General features: G+C 39.7%; 1 protein-coding gene across 2 annotated transcripts in view; it reads right to left on the reverse strand.

Annotated features, from left to right (window-relative positions):
- Positions 1–2,267: 2,267 nt before the first annotated feature.
- Positions 2,268–22,454, reverse strand: part of ZBBX (zinc finger B-box domain containing) — a 63,836-nt gene continuing 43,649 nt past the window's right edge. The window contains exons 13-20 of one of the 2 annotated variants that reach the window (XM_006018725.3): positions 22,117–22,196; positions 19,670–19,839; positions 18,030–18,145; positions 16,775–16,934; positions 15,488–15,652; positions 8,593–8,841; positions 7,115–7,253; positions 2,268–2,465 (exon numbers count right to left, since the gene is read on the reverse strand). In XM_006018725.3, coding sequence (XP_006018787.1) covers positions 2,378–2,465; positions 7,115–7,253; positions 8,593–8,841; positions 15,488–15,652; positions 16,775–16,934; positions 18,030–18,145; positions 19,670–19,839; positions 22,117–22,196 — 1,167 coding nt within the window. In that variant the 3' untranslated portion in view covers positions 2,268–2,377. Of the gene's footprint in view, positions 2,466–7,114; positions 7,254–8,592; positions 8,842–15,487; positions 15,653–16,774; positions 16,935–17,834; positions 18,146–19,669; positions 19,840–22,116; positions 22,197–22,454 lie in introns of both variants that reach the window. The other variant, XM_014517492.2, reaches the window with a different exon arrangement.

Consider the following 22,454-nt stretch of genomic DNA (forward strand, 5'->3'; position numbering starts at 1 on the left):
ATGTACTTTCAGACATTTCTGAAAAAAGATTTAGGTAAATATAGTATTACTAAAAAGGAAAAATGCCTACTTAGTGTTTGAATAAATACTTCACCTATATAGGTATATCTATATCTATCTCTCTATATCTCTCTATATCTATCTATAAAAAGAATAACCTTATGTGGCATAGTGTAATCACCCACATTTTTAAATATGCATCACTAGGTACCATCTGCGCCATTCCAAAGACAAACATTTATTCTGAAAAGGAATGTGACTGGGTTGTCTGGCAAGAAGTCATCCGTGAAAAGGATGTTTTAGGTGTATATTTAACAAAAGGGTGAAAGTCCCACTTCATTCAAATAGTGGGCCAGCTAGTAGCAAATGGATTCTTCCAAAGGTTAATATACTGGTAGTAACAGTTTCATTTAGCCACACAACAGTTTAGGAGGCAAGAAGGGGAAAGTGTTCAGATTCTTTACTACTATTCCCAAGGGCAAAAAAGCTGAGTTAAGGGAATTTGGAATGGAAATCTAAAAATCTGTTCAAATGGTATCTTTAAAATAGTGCCACCCCTCCTCACCTGAGGCCCACCAAAAGAGAACTCTGTAAAGACTCTCAGAAAGGAACAGAAATGGGCAGATTTGGTACTTCTGTAGTACTCTCAACTCACCTGTTATGATATAGATGTAGCAAGTTAAAAAGACAGTCTATTCTGAGGCCTTACCATTAAGTCAGAAAGAGAAACCAAAGTGAGCTCAAAAAAACCCCTCTTACTTTAAAAAGGAAAATTGAGATATTCATATCATCCTTGAAGGCTTATAACATTGAGTCCCTTAGTACTCCAAGATGACTGGACATGATAAATGGGGGATCTCTGTTGGGGCTGTCAATGCTCTTCCACACAAAGAAGTGAATTTCTGGAAAAAGAGCATTTAATTCCCTCTGATGCAGAGCACAGGGAGACAAGTTTAAAAAGAAATAGTTACATACTGAAGGGCTGGAAAACAAGACTATAGCAAGAAAAGTGAGTAAAGAAGGTGTTAAATTGTTATTAGTCAACACTGACATGGCAAGTTCAGAGTTCTGATAAGGCTCCATATGAACAGAGAAAGCACTGAAATATGCTTGCTTCTACTTTTACTTTCTTTTAAGACATATTACAGTCTTGCACATTATCTCTGAATTTGGCACTAGTTGCTCCACCATAACTTTCAGTATGGTAGAGCAATCAGTTCTTATGCCGGAACATAAGAACAGGACTAAATACAGACAGGAACTGATAATTAAGCCCCTTGACTAACAACTGTTTTAAATGGATAAGAGGTAAAAACGTAATTGTTAAGAATTGCTCAAATTTTTCCTGTGTTCTGATGTAGGTTCCCCCATCAGACCTGTTTATAGATTTTCATGTTTTGCACTGCCTCAGCTCTCATTACAACAGGGATGGGCAATTATTTTGGCTGTAAAGCCACTTAATGAGTTCTGGTGTCCTCTTGAGGGTCACATCTTCCTCCCTCCCTCCCTCCCTCCCATCCTGGAGCTGTAGCATGCCCTAATCCCAATCCTTTCTCTCACTCTCCCCCCACTCCCTTCTCTCCATCTCGAGCTATACCATGCCCCGATTCTCAATCTTTCTCCATCTCCGGAGCTATAGCATATTCCGATCCTCCCTTTTGCTCTCTCTCCCCACTCTCCAGATCTTTGTAGCATGCCCCAAATCCTATCTGTCTCCTCACCTCCCTTCCCACTGCAAACCCTGCCCAGAGCTGAAACATGCTCCAATCCCCATCTCTGATTCAACCTGCTGGCCCCATTGGCATTTTCTGGCACCACCCCAACATGGCGGAAGCAACCCCAGACGGGAACCAGCATCAGCTGTGGACACACCCAGCAAGTTCCAGATGGGAATCGAGACATTTGCCAGGGTCCACAGCTGATGCTACTGCAGCAGCACTGAGCAGCAGTCCCGTCCACCTACCTAGTACCACACGGCGGCCAGACAGAGCTAGAGCCAATGGCCACCCTCAGGCCAGATCCCAGGGGTTGGCAGCTGCCAGCCAGCAAGCTGGATACAATTAGTTGGTAGGGCAGATCCAGCCCACAGGACATATTTTGCCCACCTGTGCATTACAACAAACAGGCAACTTACAGGATTAAGCACCCTGTTCCTTAACTTTCTAAGTCTTCAGTAAAAGAATCTTAAAGTTGCAATATTATTGAAGACAAGTTGCTGCTGCTAAAAAATAAATTAAAGTAAAAGGCAATATCCACATATGATTTTATTTTCAAACACCTTTTAATCATATCAGTAACCTACAAAGCAGTCTTCAACAGTTAAAGTTTACAGTGCCCTAGATGACTATGCCTGCTACTCATTTTATGTCAAGCAAAGTTATTTACTTGCTGGTCGATGTAGGGCAAGAACCAGTTGCTTGTCTCTCAGAATTTCTTCCTCCTCAGGGTAGTTTTCATCACAATCACTGCAAACGAAAGACAGTGATTGTCAAAAGTTCCTTTTAATGTTAGCTTGATACGATTGACCATTATATATACAAAGTTATGAAAACTATGTCATTGCTAACATAAGGTATGCTGTTGGATTACCTTGCCCATTTTTACTCTCTCTACCAAAGGGGTATTTTGAAGCTCTCTGAAAATATTTTCCTGTAATCTTAAAGTATGCACATTTTAGTGTACACATGCAAGGCACAGGGGTTTTAAATCTGGTTTCCTACCTGCATCACGGCAATAAGTACTTATCTGGCAAAAAGTCTGATGGGAAAAGGTGCAGTAAGGCAATTTTTTGTAAAAACACAATAAACCCCATTTATAACATAATAATAAACCCTGTTCTCCCCCACTCCTAGCATAAGAAAAACATTTATCACGATTATGATGCAAGGCAGTGAGTAGACCGATTACAATGAACACATTTTTCTAAACAAACTCTTCTCCCAGTCCCATGGGAGCTCATTATAATGAGGTTGTACTGCACGAAGTATGCAAAAAATATTTGCAAGACCCTGAAACATGGTGTTCTCTCTCTCTGGTGTAGCTTTTAGGCTTACAAGGAGGTAACAGGTGCCAAGAGGAGTTCAACAAACCCCGAGGTCATGCTGGGCCTTTTCATTAAGCTAAAGAGGTACCCTTAACATTATTTAAAATATTATATAAATAAATAAAACAAAAATACAAACTAAGATACAAACTATATAAAAAGAAAATACAAAAGATATACAAAGAAGATATACAAAATCTTACAAAAGATACAAGAATAAGATACAAAAGGTATACAAATGAAGATACAAAGAATACAAAATGAAATAGCAAAAGATACATTTCAGTTTAAAAGGCAACCACAAAATCCGTCCGTGAAAATAGCATTGTAGTACCTAACTTACTTTTTAGTTATGTTATACAGTGCTTTCAAGGTACAAAATGTTATAGAAGTCCCAAATAAAATTATTCTTATTGATTTCACTATTATGCCAAGAACTCTTCATATACCTTCATACAGTTATATTTGCAGGCCTTATTATCAAGAATACCGGCTCAAATAAATCAATTTTGGGAAGAAACACCCAAAGCACAGCCAGATATAGACCACACCTTATTCTTGATGTCTTAGACATGAATTTAGATCCTACAGCAAAACTAATGTTAACAAATGCAGTTAAATAATCCAATATTGCCAAAATTATTTTCAGTTGATTGGGCATGGATCCATAATACTACATCTCTCTCTCAACCATCATCCCATATTTATTTACTGGGATCTCATATACAGGTGTACATAACAAATCCATGTCCCATATATGCCTGATCGACTGTGCCCTTTCTTCACCTCACCTTCCAAACAGTTTCCTCAAGTCTGTTACACTAAATATCACCATTCTATCACCTGCCTCTGTCCAACTCTGTGCTATTCTAGGTATCTAGCAACCAATAATGCTGTTCCACTTCCCTGGGAAAGAGTTAGGAACCTATATAGTAACTGGTAATTTTTTCTACATGTTGTCTATATATACACATTCTGCTTTCTGTGCCCTTTGCAATCAAGATTGAACTCTCTTGGATAATATTTTCTGTTGGGGCAACACATGCTCAAATTGCCCTTCATGGTCTTATAGCCAGGTAATGCAGGACCAAACACTACTCAGATGCTTCTCTATTTCAGAAGCCAAATTATAAAATGTCTCAAACAGAGAAGCCAACTGTTTAATATATATAAATAATACTTTTGAAAAAACTCCAGTTCCTGTAGAAGTAACACTTTCTGCTTCAAGTGCTTGTCCATACATATGCTCCACTCCTGGTGCTTACCAAGCAGTGCCCTGATCAAATTTAGAGAGTGCAGGAAGTCTCATTTAAAAGCAAATCACAAAACAACTCTACAAAAGTAGCACGTTTTCAGGAATGATTATGTTCAATAAATGAATTTATGGCAGTCTTGAATCTATCAATAATGGGGATGCTTCTCAAGGAACCAGCAAAGTCTGCTTGTGCACTTGTGACATGAACCCTAGTGTTTATAAGATCTAATCTAGCCAATTCTAAAAGTTGAGATATATGCTGAAATTCATCTGGATAATTTCTGAGCTGCAAAAAAGGGGAACAGACTCAGGGCACACCTGGGATTCCCCCACATGCAGTGGTATGCACCAAGTCAGTAGCCCCATTTTGCAGATGTCCCACAGGCTTAATCCGAGGAGTGGCAGGGGCCTGACCCCGAGGGCTTGATCCCAGGAGTGGCAGGGGCCTGAGCCTAAGGGACAACAGGCAATGTCTATGTTGCCTAAAGAAGCAGACTTCTTTAGTCTGTGCTCCAAGGACAACTTCTGTTTATAGCCTAAGATTCTTTTTGTCTCATAAGGAAAGACTGAAAGGTTACCAGATTTCAGCCCAAAGATTATCCAGATGAGTTTCAACATACAGTATATCCAACTTTGCCTGGATTCCGTGGGGTGCCCCTGTTTGCAGAGGCACAGCCTGAATGGAGCAAATCCCCTGCAAGGATATTTTAGGGGTGTAACTCTGCAAACAGGAAAACCAGGCAAGTACTTCAAGGGCCCGATCCTGCATGCTCTAGGAATACCCATGCAAGAGATTTCCTTGGTGCAAAGGATTGGGCCCCTGAAGACCTGGGAACATCTGCCCAAAACAGCTGGAGAGCACAGGGCAGCTCTGGGCCACACTCTCCCACCATAAATCAAATAGATGCCCGCCACAAAAAAACGGCACAAATTTATAGCACCTATTGTCACAGCCAGTTTTAGGTATTTGTGGAGCAACAAAAGACATGGATGTCTGCTTGCTTGGGCTTTGTGCCACTATTAAAAAAATGTTTACAGAAGCACAAAGGCAACATCTATTTTCAGCCTTGGGGATGCTCAAAGGGGTTTAACCTGTAGCTGTAAACCTACAAACTTAAGGGATGTACCTTAGATACATTTTCCCTCAAACTTCATTCTAATAAGGTAGAATCTAAATGGGTGAATCAAAACAGGGTGATTAAAACAGAACTCTATTTTTTGGCACGAATTTAGAATATCATTTGAGTCACTCTCCCATTCTGAAATTGTCTAAGGGAGTGGCGGAGGCCCTAACATTTGATATCCTATCTCCCCATTCTACCTAGCTGAAGTAGCTGCCACACAGAAATTTAAGAAACACAGAAGAGAGGATAAAAACATCAAGGGTTCAAAGGGAGTGAATATACCCAGTGTTATAGTGAGGTGAAGGTACTGGTAGTGGTTTTGATCCATCAGAAATTTTAAATATTACACGTCAGGTGGATGTACAGCAATGTGAAAGAAAAAAATATTTCAGTCTGCAGGATGTTTGCTATCTAAACAAGATAAAACAGAGGATCAGGTGACTATTCTAAATGTTGATTAAGGTATTCAGAACTCCCAAAATCAGAACTAAACTTTCATCCTCCATCCTTTTTTGAGTATAAAGTAGTAGTCTCATTAGAAACCTTTCCCTCAATTGGGCTGAAATTTCCCATATTACTCCAAGACAGAAAATATTCAGTTTCTTGAAATAGTACCCACTCAGGAATGACAGGTGATAGCTACATGTGGAAACAGAACTATGTGGAATAACCTGTTGAAGCAATCTCTCTGATTTAGCTCCCTCTTGCTTAACTAAATGACAACATATGGGTGTGCTCACATAGGGCACTACTGCAAATCTCAGAATTAAGGAACAGTCTTGGGATAGCAGTTGTCAATGCACTTGGCAATGAGAAAGAGGTTGTAACCAGAGCCAATATATGGGATAAAAGACTCCACTCAAATGTGTGCCAAGAGTGGAATTAATAGATGGACAAATACTTAAAGCACTTCATTCACATGGATACAGGCACAAAAGAAAGGATCCCAAGTTATAAATGTGAAAGCAAAAAAAAAGCGAACATTTTTAAATGATAGAATAATATCGTACAATTTTTTTCAGGCATCAAACAGTGACTGAGAAGGTGGAAACGTCAACACTGCTTTAAGCCTCTAACCTTGCAGAGTTTAACACTAAGACATCTCTGTACAGTATATGAAAACTACTGTTTTCAATAAAAGGAAAGAAAAAAAATCAAATAATGAAATTAAGAAGTTATGTTAAGAAAACATTAACAACATAGACTAGATTTAAAACCATGAGATGCAAGTTACATTGCATGGTCTTGAACTTTCATATTTAATAATTCTTACAATTTTGCTCCTATCAAACAAGTGTCTTTCCAACCAAAAGTGCAGTGAATAGCACAGAAATTACTGAGCTAATTTACACAATAATATTTTAACATCTCTGCTATTCCCAGCCAATTCATTACTAATAATTTGAACACCTTTTTAATTCTAATAGATGAATTCCTACACTTTCATCTATTCATGTTACATGGTTTAATGAAGTGTTATGCCATGTAACTGAAAAATGTTAGGGATTTTTGGGTTTTTTTGCAAAAAATGTCATCAGTACAGCAGGTCACAGATGACACAGATTTTACATTATACTTGGCATGTAAAATACAAACAGAAAACTAAGTTTTTAATATACTGTCTTTAAGATGCTTGGAATGTTAGATATTTTAATATAGCCTTAAAAACCATAATCAGCAGGTTTAAATTACCTTAAAGTATCAACTCTACTGTGGTCTTTCAGTTCTAGGTTATTATGGAAATCTGTAATATTTTCACTTATCTTCTTTGAATGTCTGCTGGAAGCTGATAAGTCTTCAGAGGTTAAGCGGCAAAGTTTTTCCTGCGGATCTGAAATATTTTGCATCATTTTAAATAACACACATAACAGAAATACAGTATCTAATATATAAGGTTTCTAAGAAGTTTCATAGAACAGCACTGTCCTACCAGCTAAGTCACTGTGCTGCTTTTCTCTTCCCCAATCTCCTGCTCAGCTTTCTGCTCCCTGGCCTGTGCTCTCTGACCAAGCTGCTGCTCTGCTTTCTGCTCCCTGCCCTATCTGCCACTGTGCTACCTGTCTTCTCTGCAATCTGCTGCGTGCCACAAACAGAGGCTGCCCAAGCTACCTGTAGCACTTTGTGTTGGCCACCCCGGTTAAAACAAATTCCCCTAGATATTGGCCATCAGCCACCAGGATTAATAAGATTCCTCTCTCATCTGAAGGGTTAATTATGCTTCCAATGCAAGAACCAGGAAGCAGGCAGCTACTGCAAAAACTCATATCCCTGGTAGAGGCACTCAGCACATCCTGTGAGATTTCTGTAACAGGAGCACAGAAGGTAAGAGGTTCAAGAAGCAAGAGTGCTCTAAAACCTGTTTCTACGGAGCTGGGATGTTATTGTCTGGCCTAAATCTCGTTTAGCCACAAAAACAGAACATGGCATACCCTAGAATAGGGTGCTCAACCCCTGGCCTGCAGGGCTCTCCACAGGTCTGGAAACTAGGTTTTTATGGGAGCTCCCCTGCTGCCAGATTTTCAGAACCATGAGGAACTCTGGGGTCTATGCACTGAATGTAGTGCCCAATTCCAGTGCACAGGGCTGGGCAGAGGTAGCGTCAGACTCTAGGACTCACTCCTGGTGTCGGGGACAGAATGGGACAGTGACAAGCCCCTGGACCTAATCCCGGCATGCCAGGGATCAGAAGGGGGCTGTGCAGGCCCCTGGGAGCCAATTCTAGCATGCAGGGATGGGAGGGAGTGGTGCTGGCCCCCTGGGAGCCAACCCTAGTGGGAGGGGGCAGGGCCAAGCGACCTCTGGGATCCAACCCTAGTGGGAGGGGGCAGGGCCAAGCCCAGCCACAGTGTGTACCGTCCCACGTCCCAGAGACCCAATTCCTGTATGCAGGGGCCAGGAGGGGGCAGCACCAGGTCCTTGGTGCCCAATCCCATGAGTGGAGCAGGAAGGGGGTAGTGTCAGGCCTCACAGTCTGATTCAGCACATGATCTGGCCCATGCCACTCATCTCGCCTGCAGGGCCAAAAGGTTGAGCACCACTGGTCTAGAAGGATTGGTCTTATAAATACAAACCTAGGAGGACTCAAAAACATATCAAGACATCAACAAGTATTTGACCTTATGTTACAAATGCTCTAGCATGACATGTAGGTTATCACTTTAACTAAATACCTATATGACTTTGCAATTCTTTTTCCAAACTAGCTAAGGCTTGTTGATCAGCAATATCTTCTAAAAGAGGATCATTTTGTTCAGTTCGATCATCAAACTCAAATTTGGATATTTCAGCAACAACTGTAGATAGCAGCTGACTGGTTGAACTTTTTGGTCTTATTTGAGAACGTGAACACGGGATAGGACGACTCTTAATCATTCCACAGAGCGGGATATTTGCTGATAAAGGTCTCGGGAAACTAGTCACTGAAATAAAAATAAAAAGCAAATCATGTTTTTTTTCTCTAATTAACCAAATCAAATGAAATGAAGTTAAAAAGTTATGAATTATTATTAATTATTCAACACAATATAATTGTCAAATTGTATCTTAAATACTACTGTATTTTAGGAGGTATACAATTTTCTGTGGAAAAACTGAGTCCAGGTTACAAATTGTTATACAGGTTTCCCCTCACTTTATGCAGGTTCTGTACGTGCAAATTCGCTCTCATGAGATGATCTTTTTTATACCACAAATTCGCTATGTGCGAGGCAAATTCACTCATGCTATTGGTGTGGTGGAAGTCCGCAGTCAGCTGCTTTGCATGGTGAACTGTGGGAGTGACATGCACCAAAATATAGTCTCCTGTGTGAATCTGTGCTCCTTGTTCATTGTTGGCAACATGTGTTTCTGTAGTTGCCATCCTCATTATGATAGTACACTGTGCTTGTGTGTACTGTCTGCTGTTGGTGAGTACCAACATTTCTTGTAAAAGTGGTAGAAATGGGTCTGGTGGTCAGTACAGTCGAGCTCTTGGAACATATCCCTATTGGTTACATTGTAAAGTGGGTTCCCTTTATGCGAGTTCGAGTTATGCGTCGTTTTCCAGGAGCACATGTCTAGCATAAAGCAAGGGAAACTTGTACATGCAGTCAGCCTGGCATAATTTTTCTTTAAGTAAATCTCTCCAGTTTTGACATTTATAAAAATATAAATAAAATAAATGACAGTTTCACATGTTTTGCACTGAATTCAAAATGGATAGTTTTGAATCTGCCAAGTGATTTTTTTTTTTTTTTTTAAAGAATGAAGATGTCAAATTGCCTGCCCAGCACGAGAGAAATAAACGGTATGAGTTATGTGCCTGGGGAAGGCAGTGGCTGAGACAGACAAGAGTAACTCACGAGAACAGCATGGATGGAGCTGAATTACTTAACTACACCTTCTCTCTCTTTTTACAGTCTATGCAATTATAATTTAGTATTTGAATTACATTAGCAATTGGAGAACCAGACTAAGATGCAGACTACATTGGACTAGGTAGAAGCACATAGCCACAGATAAACTCTCCAGGGCAGGAATTATGATCTAAGTAGACAAGACAGACAAAATAAGTGGTGGGAGAAACGACGCACAGAGCAGTGCAGTGACTTATTAAGGTCAGAGTTTGTGGGATGTGCAATGTAAAAAGTCTCAACTCAAAAGTTAGCATTGTTATTTGTATGAGAAAGACGGCTTGAATACATAGGATGCAACATTCTATTCTTTTTATTATGGGGTGACAAGTTCTTACTACTGCTTGTTTAACTTTTCAGATGTTTAGGATACGTATACAGGTTTTCCTCACCAACCGCTGGGGTTAGGTTCCTGAAAGTTCCCGTGTTTGGCAAAACCATGGTTGGCAAGACAAAAGGCTTATGGGAAAAATGGCAGGGGGGAGGCTGATGGGCAGCAGTGGAAAACTGTGTTTACTCAAAACTGTATACCATAGTAGCCAAAATGGTATCTAGAATATGAAGCGTGCATACTCAAAATTGTGGTTGGTAAAACTGTGGTTGGCAAGAGAAACCTGTACTTTCATAACAGGCAATTGGAAAATGGAAATTTTATGAAAGAAAACTTGTAAGTAGATAAAAAATGACTTCAGATATCCACAATAGTACCATTTCCAAAGGATGATATTAGGCATCCAACTCCCATGGGGAAAAAAAACAACAAAAATAAACTCTTTATAACAACATTATAAATTTGTCTTCCTTGAGACTTTGTAATATGCACAGCACAGATATGAGGCTGAAGCTCTGACTAAATTTAATCACAGTTTTTTAGCATGCTACCCTGGAAACATTTTCATAACTATCTTTATGCAAAAATAATGAAACTATGAGTATTTAAAAGTGTATGTATTAAATAAGAATTTCGGATGAGTAAAGTGAATAGGGTTTGGCCATGGAAGATTTATTATCAGGATGTACTGTAATAAAGAAATTAATTTTGTTGTTATTACAAAAGTTATCCTAAAAGGCCTTGGGTTCTCTGTCTGCTGCACATCTTCAGAACTGCAGCTTTAATTCAATGAGGAATTGTAGGTCACTGAACGAGACTTTGACTCACTCAGGGAACTCATGAGTAGGAAGTTAGGAACCCCTGGGAAGCCAGTCTGAGGGAGAAGAGGAGTCCAGGAGACCAGGCTGTACTTTAAAGAAGCTTTACTGAGACTGCAGGAACAAACCATCCTGATATGCAGAAAGACTAGCAAGTATGGCAGAAGACCAGCTTGGCTTAGCATGGAACTCTTCAGTAAATTAAATCACAAAAAGAAAGCCTTATTATAAGTGGAAACTTGGACAAACAACTAGGAAGGAGTATCAGAGTACTGCTCAGGCATGTAGGGATAAAGTCAGGAAAGACAAAGCGCAATTAGACTTACAGCTAGCAAGGGATGTGAAGGGGAACAAGAAGGGTTTCTACAAGTATATCAGTAACAAGAGGAAGGTCCAGGAAAGTGTGGGTCCCTTACTGAATGGGGGAGGCAACCTTGTGGCAGAGGATGCAGAAAAGGCTGAAGTGCTCAATGCCTCTCACCTCAGTCTTCACAGGCAAGGTCAGCTCCCAGATTACTGCACTTGGCAGCATAGTTTGGAGATGAGGTAAACAGTCAGCAGTGGCAAAAGAACACGTTAGGGACTATTTAGAAAAGCTGAAAATGTACAAGTCCATGGGGCCGGACAGGATGCACACAAGGGTGCTGAGGGCATTGACTGATGCGATTGCAGAGCCACTGGCCATCATCTTTGAAAACTCATGGCAATACGGAGAGGTCCGAGATGACTGGAAAAGGGCAAACTTAGTGGCCATACTTAAGAAAGGGGAAAAGTGGGATCCAGAAAACTGTAGACCAGTCAGTCTCACCTCAGTCCCTGGGAAAAAAAAAAAAAAGTCACAGAGCAGATCCTCAAGGAATCTATTTCTAAGCACTTGGAGGACAAGGTGGTGATTAGGAACAATCAGCATGGATTCACCAAGGGCAAGGCATGCCTGAGCAACCTGATTGCCTTCTACGATGAGATGACTGGCTCTGTGGATGTGGGGAGACCAGTGGATGCAATGTACCTTGATTTTAGCAAAGCTTTTGATATGGTCTCACAACATTCTCACAGGCAAGCTAAGGAAGTATAGGGTAGGTGAATGGACTGTAAGGTGGACAGAAAACTGGCTGGAGCATCAGACTCAGAGGGCAGTAATTAATGGTTCTGTGTCTAGTTGGCAGCTGGTATCAAGTGGAGTGCCCCAGGGGTTGATCCTGAAGTCAGTTTTGAACAATGTCTTCATCAACGACCTGGAAGATGGCAGAGTGCAACCTCAGCAAGTCTATAGATGACACGAAGCTGGAGGAAGCAGTAGATATGCTGGAGGGTAGGGCTAGGATTCAGAGAGACCTAGACAAATTGGAGGATTAGACCAAAAGTAATCTCATGCAGTTCAACAAGGAAAAGTGCAAAGTCCTGCACTTGGGATGGAACAATCCCATGCCCCAGTAGAGGCTGGGGGCTGACTGGCTGGGCAGCAGCTTTGCAGAAAAGGACCTGTGGGTTACAGTGGATAATAAGATGAATATGAACCAAAAGTGTTACCTTGTTGCCAAGAAGGCTAACAGCATACTGGGCTGCATTAGTAGGACTGTTGCCAGTAAGTCAAGGAAAGTGATTATTCCCCTCTATTCAGCACTGGCAAGGCCACATCCGGAGTACTGTATTCAGTTTTGGGCCCACCACTACAGAAAGGATGTAGACAAATTGGAAAGTCCAGCAGAGGCACAGCCGTCCCTAGGGTATGGCAAATGGGGGTGACCGCCCTTGGCCCCACGCTATGGGTGGGCCCCGCAGAGTCGAGCAGAGTGGCTGCAGCCCCTCCTGCAGGGACTGGTAGCTCAGCCCTGCACCACGAAAGAAGCACGGAGCCCTCCCTGCCCCCCGCCCCCCCCCGTGGTACTTTGCGGGGGGTACCATGGCCCCATGCAGCATTAAGGGGGCACTGTACAGACTGATTTGCCCTGGGCCCCACACACTCCTAGGGTCGGCTCTAATGGTTTAGGGGCTGGAGCACATGACTTATGAGGAGAAATGAGGGAACTGGGCTTATTTAGTCTAGAGAAGAGAAGACTGAGAGGGGATTTAATAGCAGCCTTCAACTACCTGAAGGTTTCAAAACAGGATGGATCTAGACCAGGGGTAGGCAAAATGCAGCCCACCAGGCCATTCTATCCAGCCTGCGGGACCCCTAAAAAATTTAGAAAATGAATATTTATCTGCCCCTGGCTGCCTGTCTTGCGGCCCTCAATGGCTTGGCAAAACTCAGTAAGCGGCCCTCTGTCCAAAATAATTGCCCGCCCCTGATCTAGACTATTCTCAGTGGTGACAGATGATAGAGCAAGGAGTAATGGGCTAAAGTTGCAGCAAGGGAAGTTTAGGTTAGGTGTTAGAAAGAATTTTCTCACTAAGAGGCTAGTAAAACACTGGAACAGGTTACCCAGAGAGGTTGTGGACTCTCCATCCTTGGAGGTATTTAAGACCCGGCTAGATAAAGCCTTGGTTGGGATGATCTAGTTGGGGTTGGTCCTGCTTTGAGCAGATGGTTGGACTACAGGACTTCCTAAGATACCTTCCAACCCTAACTTTCTATGATTGTGTCACAGGAATCAACTACAAAATGCAGTACTTTTGAAATCAATTTGTCCGTATTTCTCATAGCAACAGTTTCTGAATTACAGTTTCTTTAAATTAAAAATTTAACTTTGTATATTGCTGCTACTCCCTGTCATGCAAATTCCAAAAGATCACATCATAATCTGCTCCCTACCTGCACATAGAGAGAAAAATGGTACCACTTTTAAGATAAATATCCTACTGATCTGTTGCACATGAATGGTATAAACTAATACAATAAACAATTCGATCTCTTATGTGTAAGCTAGCTGAAGTTACGGAAGTTACAGTAAAAATTTGGTGTTTCAGATAAGAGCTTGTGTTATATTTAGAAACGAATATAAAAATCTGCCTCTTAAAAATATGTATTTTTTTAGGTGCCAGAGTTCCTGCACAGGCATTTTTCTTTGAACAAAAGCAACTTCAATCAATCAGTTTGTAAAGCTTCTACAAGTGAGCAGCCAATGCACTACAAGCCATTACAGGCTTCTGAAGATTATAAAAATGCCTACATTAAGCATGCAGTGGATTTATGCTCAATTAAAACAACAATATTTTTTTTTTAAACAGTAAAGAAAACATAAATTTCTTCTGCCAGAATCAAGGGAAAACAGTAAGTATAAACAGTTACAAGCTGTGTAGTAAAAGGACTAACATACCAGATAGCTTTCTAGCCTGCCTGTTTCATAAGGAATGTTATAAGAACAATTACACTGGTTATATATTTATGAGAGATTTTTGTATCAACTACATTAAAGTGATTCCAAAACTATAATGAACATTCTTAATGATACAAATAAAATGGCAATTACTCATACATACAGCTCACTAAAACTATCTTGAAACTTTAAGCATTTGTCATAAGCATTCAGATTTTCAGCATCCATGATGAAGGCAGTTAAAAATGTAAATTACCATGAAACTTGATTATTAAGTCCTGTAGTTCTCCATCTCGGAACACAGCAAACTTCAGGTAAGGTAAAGCCTACACTTAGTTTTCCTCGAATATCTTTATCACTCTCTCTCATTGGTTTGTTTTATATCTTTGGTCAATGGTACAATTCACAATCTTTGGATACTTGTGGTCAGACAAACTTGCAACAAAGCAGTTGCAAATACATTTATGCATGCTATAAGCTAATGGCAACCATAGATAACCAACTGCTTCTGGGTCAGATTCAATTCCCCGTGAGACATCAAGAGCAAATTTTCAACTCATAAAGCTTATTATTGCATATTCTGGTAAATACTTAGTAAGTCCAAAGAAAAAAAAAAAAGCCAAAATTACTGACTCTAGACAATGGTTTGCTCTGTATAAATGCCAGAACCAATTGTCTGGAGGCTACAGTTCCATTTAAGCCATGTTATGGGGATCTGCTGTGGGGTTTGCCTGATGTGCCCAAACAGTAGGCTCCGGGCAAACAAACCTTAAATACCAACAGAATTTATGGAGCTGCTACCTGTTCACCGCCGAGCTATGTGCAGCACCACCATAAATGTTGAGAGCAAGATCTTTGGGGGCAGTCTGAAGAAAACATTTGTTGATTTGTGAATCTTTTTCCACTTAAAGTTTGTATGCAATATTCAATGGGAAAGGACAAATCAAAGCTGGGGTTTTGGGGCTTGTGTACTACTTCATGGAGCATCTGAAAGGACTGCAGTTATTTCTCCAATATTTAGATCTTACTTAAATTAACTACATCCTAAAACTTTAGAACACATTTTTAAGAGTAAAAAAAAAAATAGCAGAGAGAAATAAAATAACTAATGAATTACAATGTATAAGTTACAGATCTAATATCCTAATCCAGGACATCACTTGAAGTCAGCATGGCTACTGACACACTTAAAGACAGTCAGTTGAATACATCACCTGCTGAAATGGGGCTTCAACAATATATTATCTTGTTGAAACAGTTCTTACCAACAGGTGATCTGTGCACTGATCTCTGTAGAAAAGTTCTAGCATGTGTGTTTCGTTGTCTCAAACCACTTGATGGTCTGCTCAATTCACTTTGCCATATGTCCTGTACTATGGACTCTTCAGCATGGTCACTTAAGCTACGCATTCTGACCCACTGTTCAGCTCCTGAAATTAAAATTGCCATGGGTCATACAAAGAGGCAGGAAACTATATACACATTCTACACATTAATTTTCTCTAAGATTGTGGTTGCTGCCCAGAAAAAATAAACAGTACTATCAGTAAAAATGTCACACAATATATCCCCCTTTAAAATGATAAGCAAATAATTCATGACATGATTTTTATCTTATGTTTAACTGTATGTTCTATATTTTATAAATAAATACATACCTATGAACTATTTACAAGTCACCTCACAGAGAGCTTAATATAAAACATTAAAAACAATAAAAATGACAACTTAAAGTAAAAAAGCTAAATCAAAATTTAATACAAGGAAAATGCAACTGAGGTCCAAATGCTCAGGTGATTTCAACAGTTATAAATCTGTAAAGTCTATGGTGGTACAATTTACAACCTGAAGCAGGAGGCCAGCATATACTTCCTTACTCAGCTAGTTGCTTTTCTTAGTGTGACAGCTGCACCAATTTATATCATCCTGGGCTAGGGACAGAAATTACACATAAACAGGTAAAAGTAATCTGAAACTGGTTCAAATCTGTAACACAACAGAAGTGCAGTGTACATGAACTCAAAATGGCCCAAACCAGTTTAAGATAAACTTGGTTGGAAGTAGTCTCAGACTTAACTGAATTAAGGTAAATCGGTTTACTGAACTTCTGTCCCAGGTTCCCTCCAGATTCAAGTCAACTCGCGCTCCCCCAGCATTTCACAATGCTTTGCACCTTCCTTGCAGGGTGGATGGGCTAGCTTTGGCTCAAGCTGCTGGCTCCAGCTGAGCCTAGAGGTGTGCTCTAGTGCCCCCAGCTTCTTACCTGAGCCACTGCAGGCATATGGCCACATTTCTGGAATCAAAAGTGAATGTTTGTTCACTTGGTTATCAGTTCAATCTATGCATCTTAAACTAATCTGTGAAGACTGAATTAATTCAGCCTCAGGCTTTTTAACTATCTGCACATAATGCTGACTGGCAAATTACAAAACTGAACCTAGGAAAAGCTTAAATAAAGAGGGTAATGCTTTTTACTATTAAAAGCCCATATAGACTAGCATATGTACTCAATAAGTGACATAGTGGTGGAGGGTTTTACTTCTCAGTATTACCTGAAAATGAAATGCTATCTGTAGGGCTGGAATCAGAGCACAATGATGGAAGTGATTCAGTTGTTACTTGCTTAGAATTTGCACCCAAGCTAAAAAAATTCTCAAGTCCGAGGTACTGGGTAGAAACAGGTTTTTCTCTTCGGGCTACTTCCTGTAACAACTTGAATAAAAGACAAAATATTAACAAAAACAGCTAAAGGCTACATGTACCATGTCATGCCAAGTTAAATGTTAATAGAATGTTGCTTCATAAAACTTAAAATAAAAGTAGCATCTCTTTCCTGATGTTTATATCTTTATACACTGAATATTAGAAACCTCTATTACTTATTACTAGCAAAATGCTCAGTGTATTGCATCAACTAATCTTCACTCTTCTGTCAAGCATTCAGCTTTGGAATTTTAAAAGGCAAATCATGATTTTGTGCCTGACTGCACACAAAACACGCTGCATTTATGAAAAGACAGAAGCTAACGAAACCTGCCCTTCCGTTCTAGACTCTCTGAGAGATGTTTGAACATTGAGACTAAAATCGAAGGGTATATAAAACTTGTGACAACCAAATTAAGAGGGAAAGCAAGGTGAGTGACAGGCTGCATATGAATAGCCCTTCTGATCCTGGATTTTGTCATCTCTTTGCTTCATTTTCCTACACCACCACATAGCAAAGTGAAAATGGCCGATGGGGGAGGGGGGGAAAGGGGGGGCGGTGGAGAAGAGGTAGAATGGGGGCAGGGGTGACAGAGGCAGTAGGTAAGGAAGGGGGGTTATGAAAGTACTTTTATTTTCCATATCTGAAAAATCAAAACATGGGGAATCTATCTTCTGCTGTTCTCACTAAACTTTTACCTAATGACTTCCATACCTTTTATGTAAGTTATCTTGTTACTACATATTCTGCAGTATTTCATGAAAACCAAGATATTAACAACCAAACCACTCCACCCTACTTTGACAATGTAAAATCTAAAAAAGAAAAAAGAAAGAAAGAAATATGGCAAATACATAGAATATTCAACATATTTATTATATTGAGAGATTAGGGATTTAATAGGTTACCACTGAGGACTTCGTAGTTAAAGCCATGCTCTGGTTGTTGGAGAAACTTTTAAATTCCGCTGAATCAGCACTGTCATTCAGTGATCTCAACTTGGAGGAAGGTGTCTTTATGGCTAATTTAGGGAGGCCAAAAGACTTCTCAGGTGGCATACAAGAGGAAAGAAATCTTCTATCAGTGTTTGTTTTAATGCCTGCCTTTGCAGTTATATCTCCTTTGTGAGGAATGCTGAGAACTTTTTCTCCTGTAGCAGAATGATGGCACTCAGTATATATTCCTGCATGGCTTGCTGTAGATGTCTGTCCTGATGAAACTAAAACCAAGCAATAAATGAGCATAAACTGCATCTACAAGCAAACACCGTTTTTCTCAAGGAATTCCAAAAAAGAGTGTAGTATAAAAGGATTTTCCTCTTATAACTAAGCCCTAAGACACCAAACAAGCCACATACATGCACAAAATCAACCTACTCTCAAAAATGTATAACCCAATTTTTGAAAATACAGGGTACCCAACTGCTCTTTGAACTGCAAACACTCAGCACCTCAAAAATCAGACTCATAATAGCGAATATCTTTATCTTGGAATGTACTCAGTCATATTGTACCTCTGACACTCCTAAAATGACAGAAACACAGAATTCTGTACTGAATAATGAATTACAGAATTCTTCACCTTATAATTTCTTCATTTTTAAAACTGTAATGTTTGCCTGGAAGTAGCTGAATAACTCCAAAGGTAACTTTATATTTTCAATTAAATAAATCTAAAGATAGCTACTTGAAAGTAAGTAAAATTTCTTTGAGACTGGTTGCACTTAAGAATACATACTCTTGAGCCATATCCCTCTCTTGTGTGCAGAACCATAATGATTCTTTTTTTTTTTTCCCTTTAGACAGTTATTTGGTTTTTTTCCTTTGCCCCTAAGGGCATATATAGCACACCTCAGAGTCCAATTGTCATTTTCTCTTTCACCTTTTAGCCTTAAAATAAACAGAAGCTTGAACCAAATGCAGAGCGAGAGACTGACTAAGCACATACAAATACAATTTATTTGTTAAAACAGAAAAAATTAATTAAAACTTCAACTATAACTAACCTCAATTACAGAAAAATAGCATAGTAAACTAACCTACTCTTCAGAATGTGGATTAAACACTGTTTTCTGTTTCTAATGTTTATTAGTGGCATCGCAAAACAAAGTATCTACACTTTTGCAAGCTTTTTTCCCAGCAGACAGATAAGAGAATGAAACTGCAAATATAAAAACGTACTTGGCTCTTAAAAATTGACATATCCACAAATTGTGTGTTGATCAATGAAGGTGAATGACATTTTTAGTCCAAGGGCTATCCTGAGCTTTTGCACATAGATGTAGACCATTTAAGTCATTTTTCTTTATATAACAAAATAGGGGATGTTAATCTTTAAGCAGCAGTGGGCTGAAATAAGGCAGTTGCATCATAAAATTCACCTGTACTGCAGCCATTGCTGTCACCCCTTGCCCCTCACTGATGATTCCTGTCACTACTAACTGCAAGTAGCAAAAGAAGACACAGTTGCAGTAATGGGGAGCAACTGAGAGAGAGAGCAGAGAGGGGTGGGGTGGCAGCAAGCAGAACTATGGAAAAACTGGAGTAGAACAGGCAAGGGGGACATGCAAGAAGAAATGATTATGAGCAACATTTGTTTCTTTTACAAAATATGAAGATAGTATTTAATTGGTTATACCACCACTATAAAAACATATAAAAAATCATCATAAAATACTTTTTATTCCCAAAATAAGGAAATAAAGTGTCAAGAAAGAAAAAATAATAATATCCCCATTATTTACCTTTAGAAATTTGTTCCAAAGGTGCAGTATTTCTGTCCCAAGGAGGTATTAGAAGATCTTTTTTATCAGCTGTGGAAGGTACATGATCAAATGACTTTCTAGTTATATCAAGAGCTTGGGCTGGTGAAAAGCGTGACACTGTACTCTGTTGGTGTTCAGGTCCCATAGCTCTTTTTATATAAAACAGAGAGAGAGACAGATTGGAAGAAATTTCATAAATAACACATGACCTCCTAAAGATTAACAAATTTAAAACTCAGATTTCTTCTGGAAGTTTATAGGAGTTGCATATATAGATACATCAATGACAGTACTCTACATAGCTTTTTAGATTTTATCATATAAAAAATGTATTAAACAGATAAAGGTTTTTACTGATATCTATATTTTATCTGGAAATACCAAGTTATAGATGAGGTTGCTTCTTTAAGATGATACTGCATTCATAAGGTCTATAACTTCTCTGCATGCACATCTGTAACAGGGAACCCTAGCCCTGTTACTAAGAGACAGGGTGGTCCCTTTAAATCCAGAACCTTCCAGTCATGGCCGGCCGGTCAAGCAGGGGTTAAGGCTCAAGCCCTGCCAGCCAGTCAGGTGACAGGAAGAGGAAGGCCAGGATCCTACAAATGGCAAGTGGAGAAGGCCAGAGGGGCATCAGGGAGGGGGCATCTCAATGACCATGGTGCTGGGGCTGTAGTCTCTGTTGGAAGACTACACCATGCTGTGAGCCATCCTCATGATCATCTAAAGTAAGCAGGCATATTGCCTCTTTTGTTTCTGTATTATTATTTTTCCATTATATGGCCTTAGAAGCCTATGTTTTGTGTTGAATGTTAAGACCAGTGGTTTGGGTGAGGCTATTTGTGGAAAGAGGAGGCCTCAGTAGAAGCCCACTGCAGTGTGGGGACCCCAGTGCCAGAGAGGGTACAGTATTCGGGGGTGAGCTGACCCCAGCGCCAGAGAGGGTACAGTATTCGGGGGTGAGCTGACTCCAGCGCCCCAGAGGGCACAGGAACCCGAGAGGGGTTTTTTTGTTTTTGTTTTGTTTTTGAGGGCTAGAGCCTGGGAGTCAAACCCTGATTTCTGGGGGGGTTTTGACTGACAGGCCTAGCTAGAGAGAGAAGGGTAGGCCCACAGCAGCCGAGACCCCAACATAAAGAAGAATTTACAAATACCATCTGGGAGGCTTGGGCTACAGTGTAGGGGAGGAACAGAGCCACAGATAGCGTTCCCTGGCATTGGGGCATACAATGGGCAGCCTCCCGCTTAATTAACAACAAGGCATGGCAAGCGAGAAGGCAGGTGGTTGGCCCATAACAGGTGGGCAGGGCCACCAGTAAACAGACCCCGAGCAAGCCCCCCGTTACAACATCCCAGTGTAAAAGTACAAAGAGGCTAAAGTCTATACAGAAGCCAAGATTTGTTCATATGCAGAGGTGTACGACACTTCTAAACATTAAGAGCAAGATTTAAAGATTCAGGTGTCCTGCTCTCATTCATATGCAATGGCACATGGGCACTTAATTCTCTCAGGTGCTTTTGAAAATCTCGTCTTAACTTTGCAATTTAAGTGCTAGAGAAATACTGGATTGGCATAGAATAACCAACAGAATAACTCTTTTGCTTACTAAGCATTTATTCTAAAAGTTTGACACACAACATGCACAGATCATAAATACATTATAAAAGAGTATAGGTTAAGTTGGTTGTGCTTGATATTTACCAGCTTTACAACAAAGCCTATAAAAGACAAGCTTCCCATGTCCTATAAGGCTTTTGCAACTCCTTACTTCAGCAAGATAGGATTGAAATCTTGCAACTGCTGTGAAGAATGGTTATCAGTCACATTCTTAGAGAACATTCAGGGGACAGCAAGTAGTAAAATGACAGAACTATTAAGTATCTAGCCACCTAGCACAAATTAACCATTTTTTTTTAAAATTAAGTTGAGAAGATATGCACAGTATGCATGCTTTAAATAAATTAATGCCATGGCTGATAAGATGGCAGTCTTCACTGAAGCTTAAGATACAACCCAATCATTTTATATCAACACCAAAGTATTCCCCTACTTCTTTCACAAGAATATCAGCTTTTTGATGCTTTGCAAACTGTGACTGGTGCTGTAGAAGCAGACCACACAAAGTTAGAACACAGTTAGCAGCATGGACTACCACTATGTTTGTGGCCCTCCAGGAAATTTTTTACTCAAATTTTTATATTCAGGAAAGAGAGACCATAACGACTCAATTCGGTTTTCTAAGAATGTAATGTTTAATCTAAAAAGTACAAAAATATAATTTAAGCACACAGGTTAATGGCATTTTACTAGACAGTTCACAGTGAAACATTTGCTCAGCTCTGATGTGTTAATCACAAAAGCTTGGTTCAATTCCAATAAAACAACATTAACATAAGAAACCCTAGCAAGTTGTTTTGTTTACCTTTGTTTGTTCCCCGATTTAGTTGATCCAAGTTCTGTCACCATAAAGTTGGTTGATTCTTCTAAGTCATCCTCATAAGACTAATTTAAAAATAAAAAGATATGGAAAGAATTAAATTTATCAACTGACATAACATATACCAGCGTGAATAAAAGCCTGAAAGATTACAGCCACAGTAGTGAAGAAACATTAGACATGTATCTTTAGAGTTAAACTTTATGATTGCAAGGATAATAACAATGGTAAAACAACAAAAAATGTTAACTATACAAGCAATAACCTAATAGAGGCTATTTAAGTCTAGACATTTTTCTCATTAAATTACCAAATTTAATTTT

Source organism: Alligator sinensis, unplaced genomic scaffold (assembly GCF_000455745.1).
Source record: "Alligator sinensis unplaced genomic scaffold, ASM45574v1 scaffold787_1, whole genome shotgun sequence".
NCBI classification, from domain to species: Eukaryota; Metazoa; Chordata; order Crocodylia; family Alligatoridae; genus Alligator; species Alligator sinensis.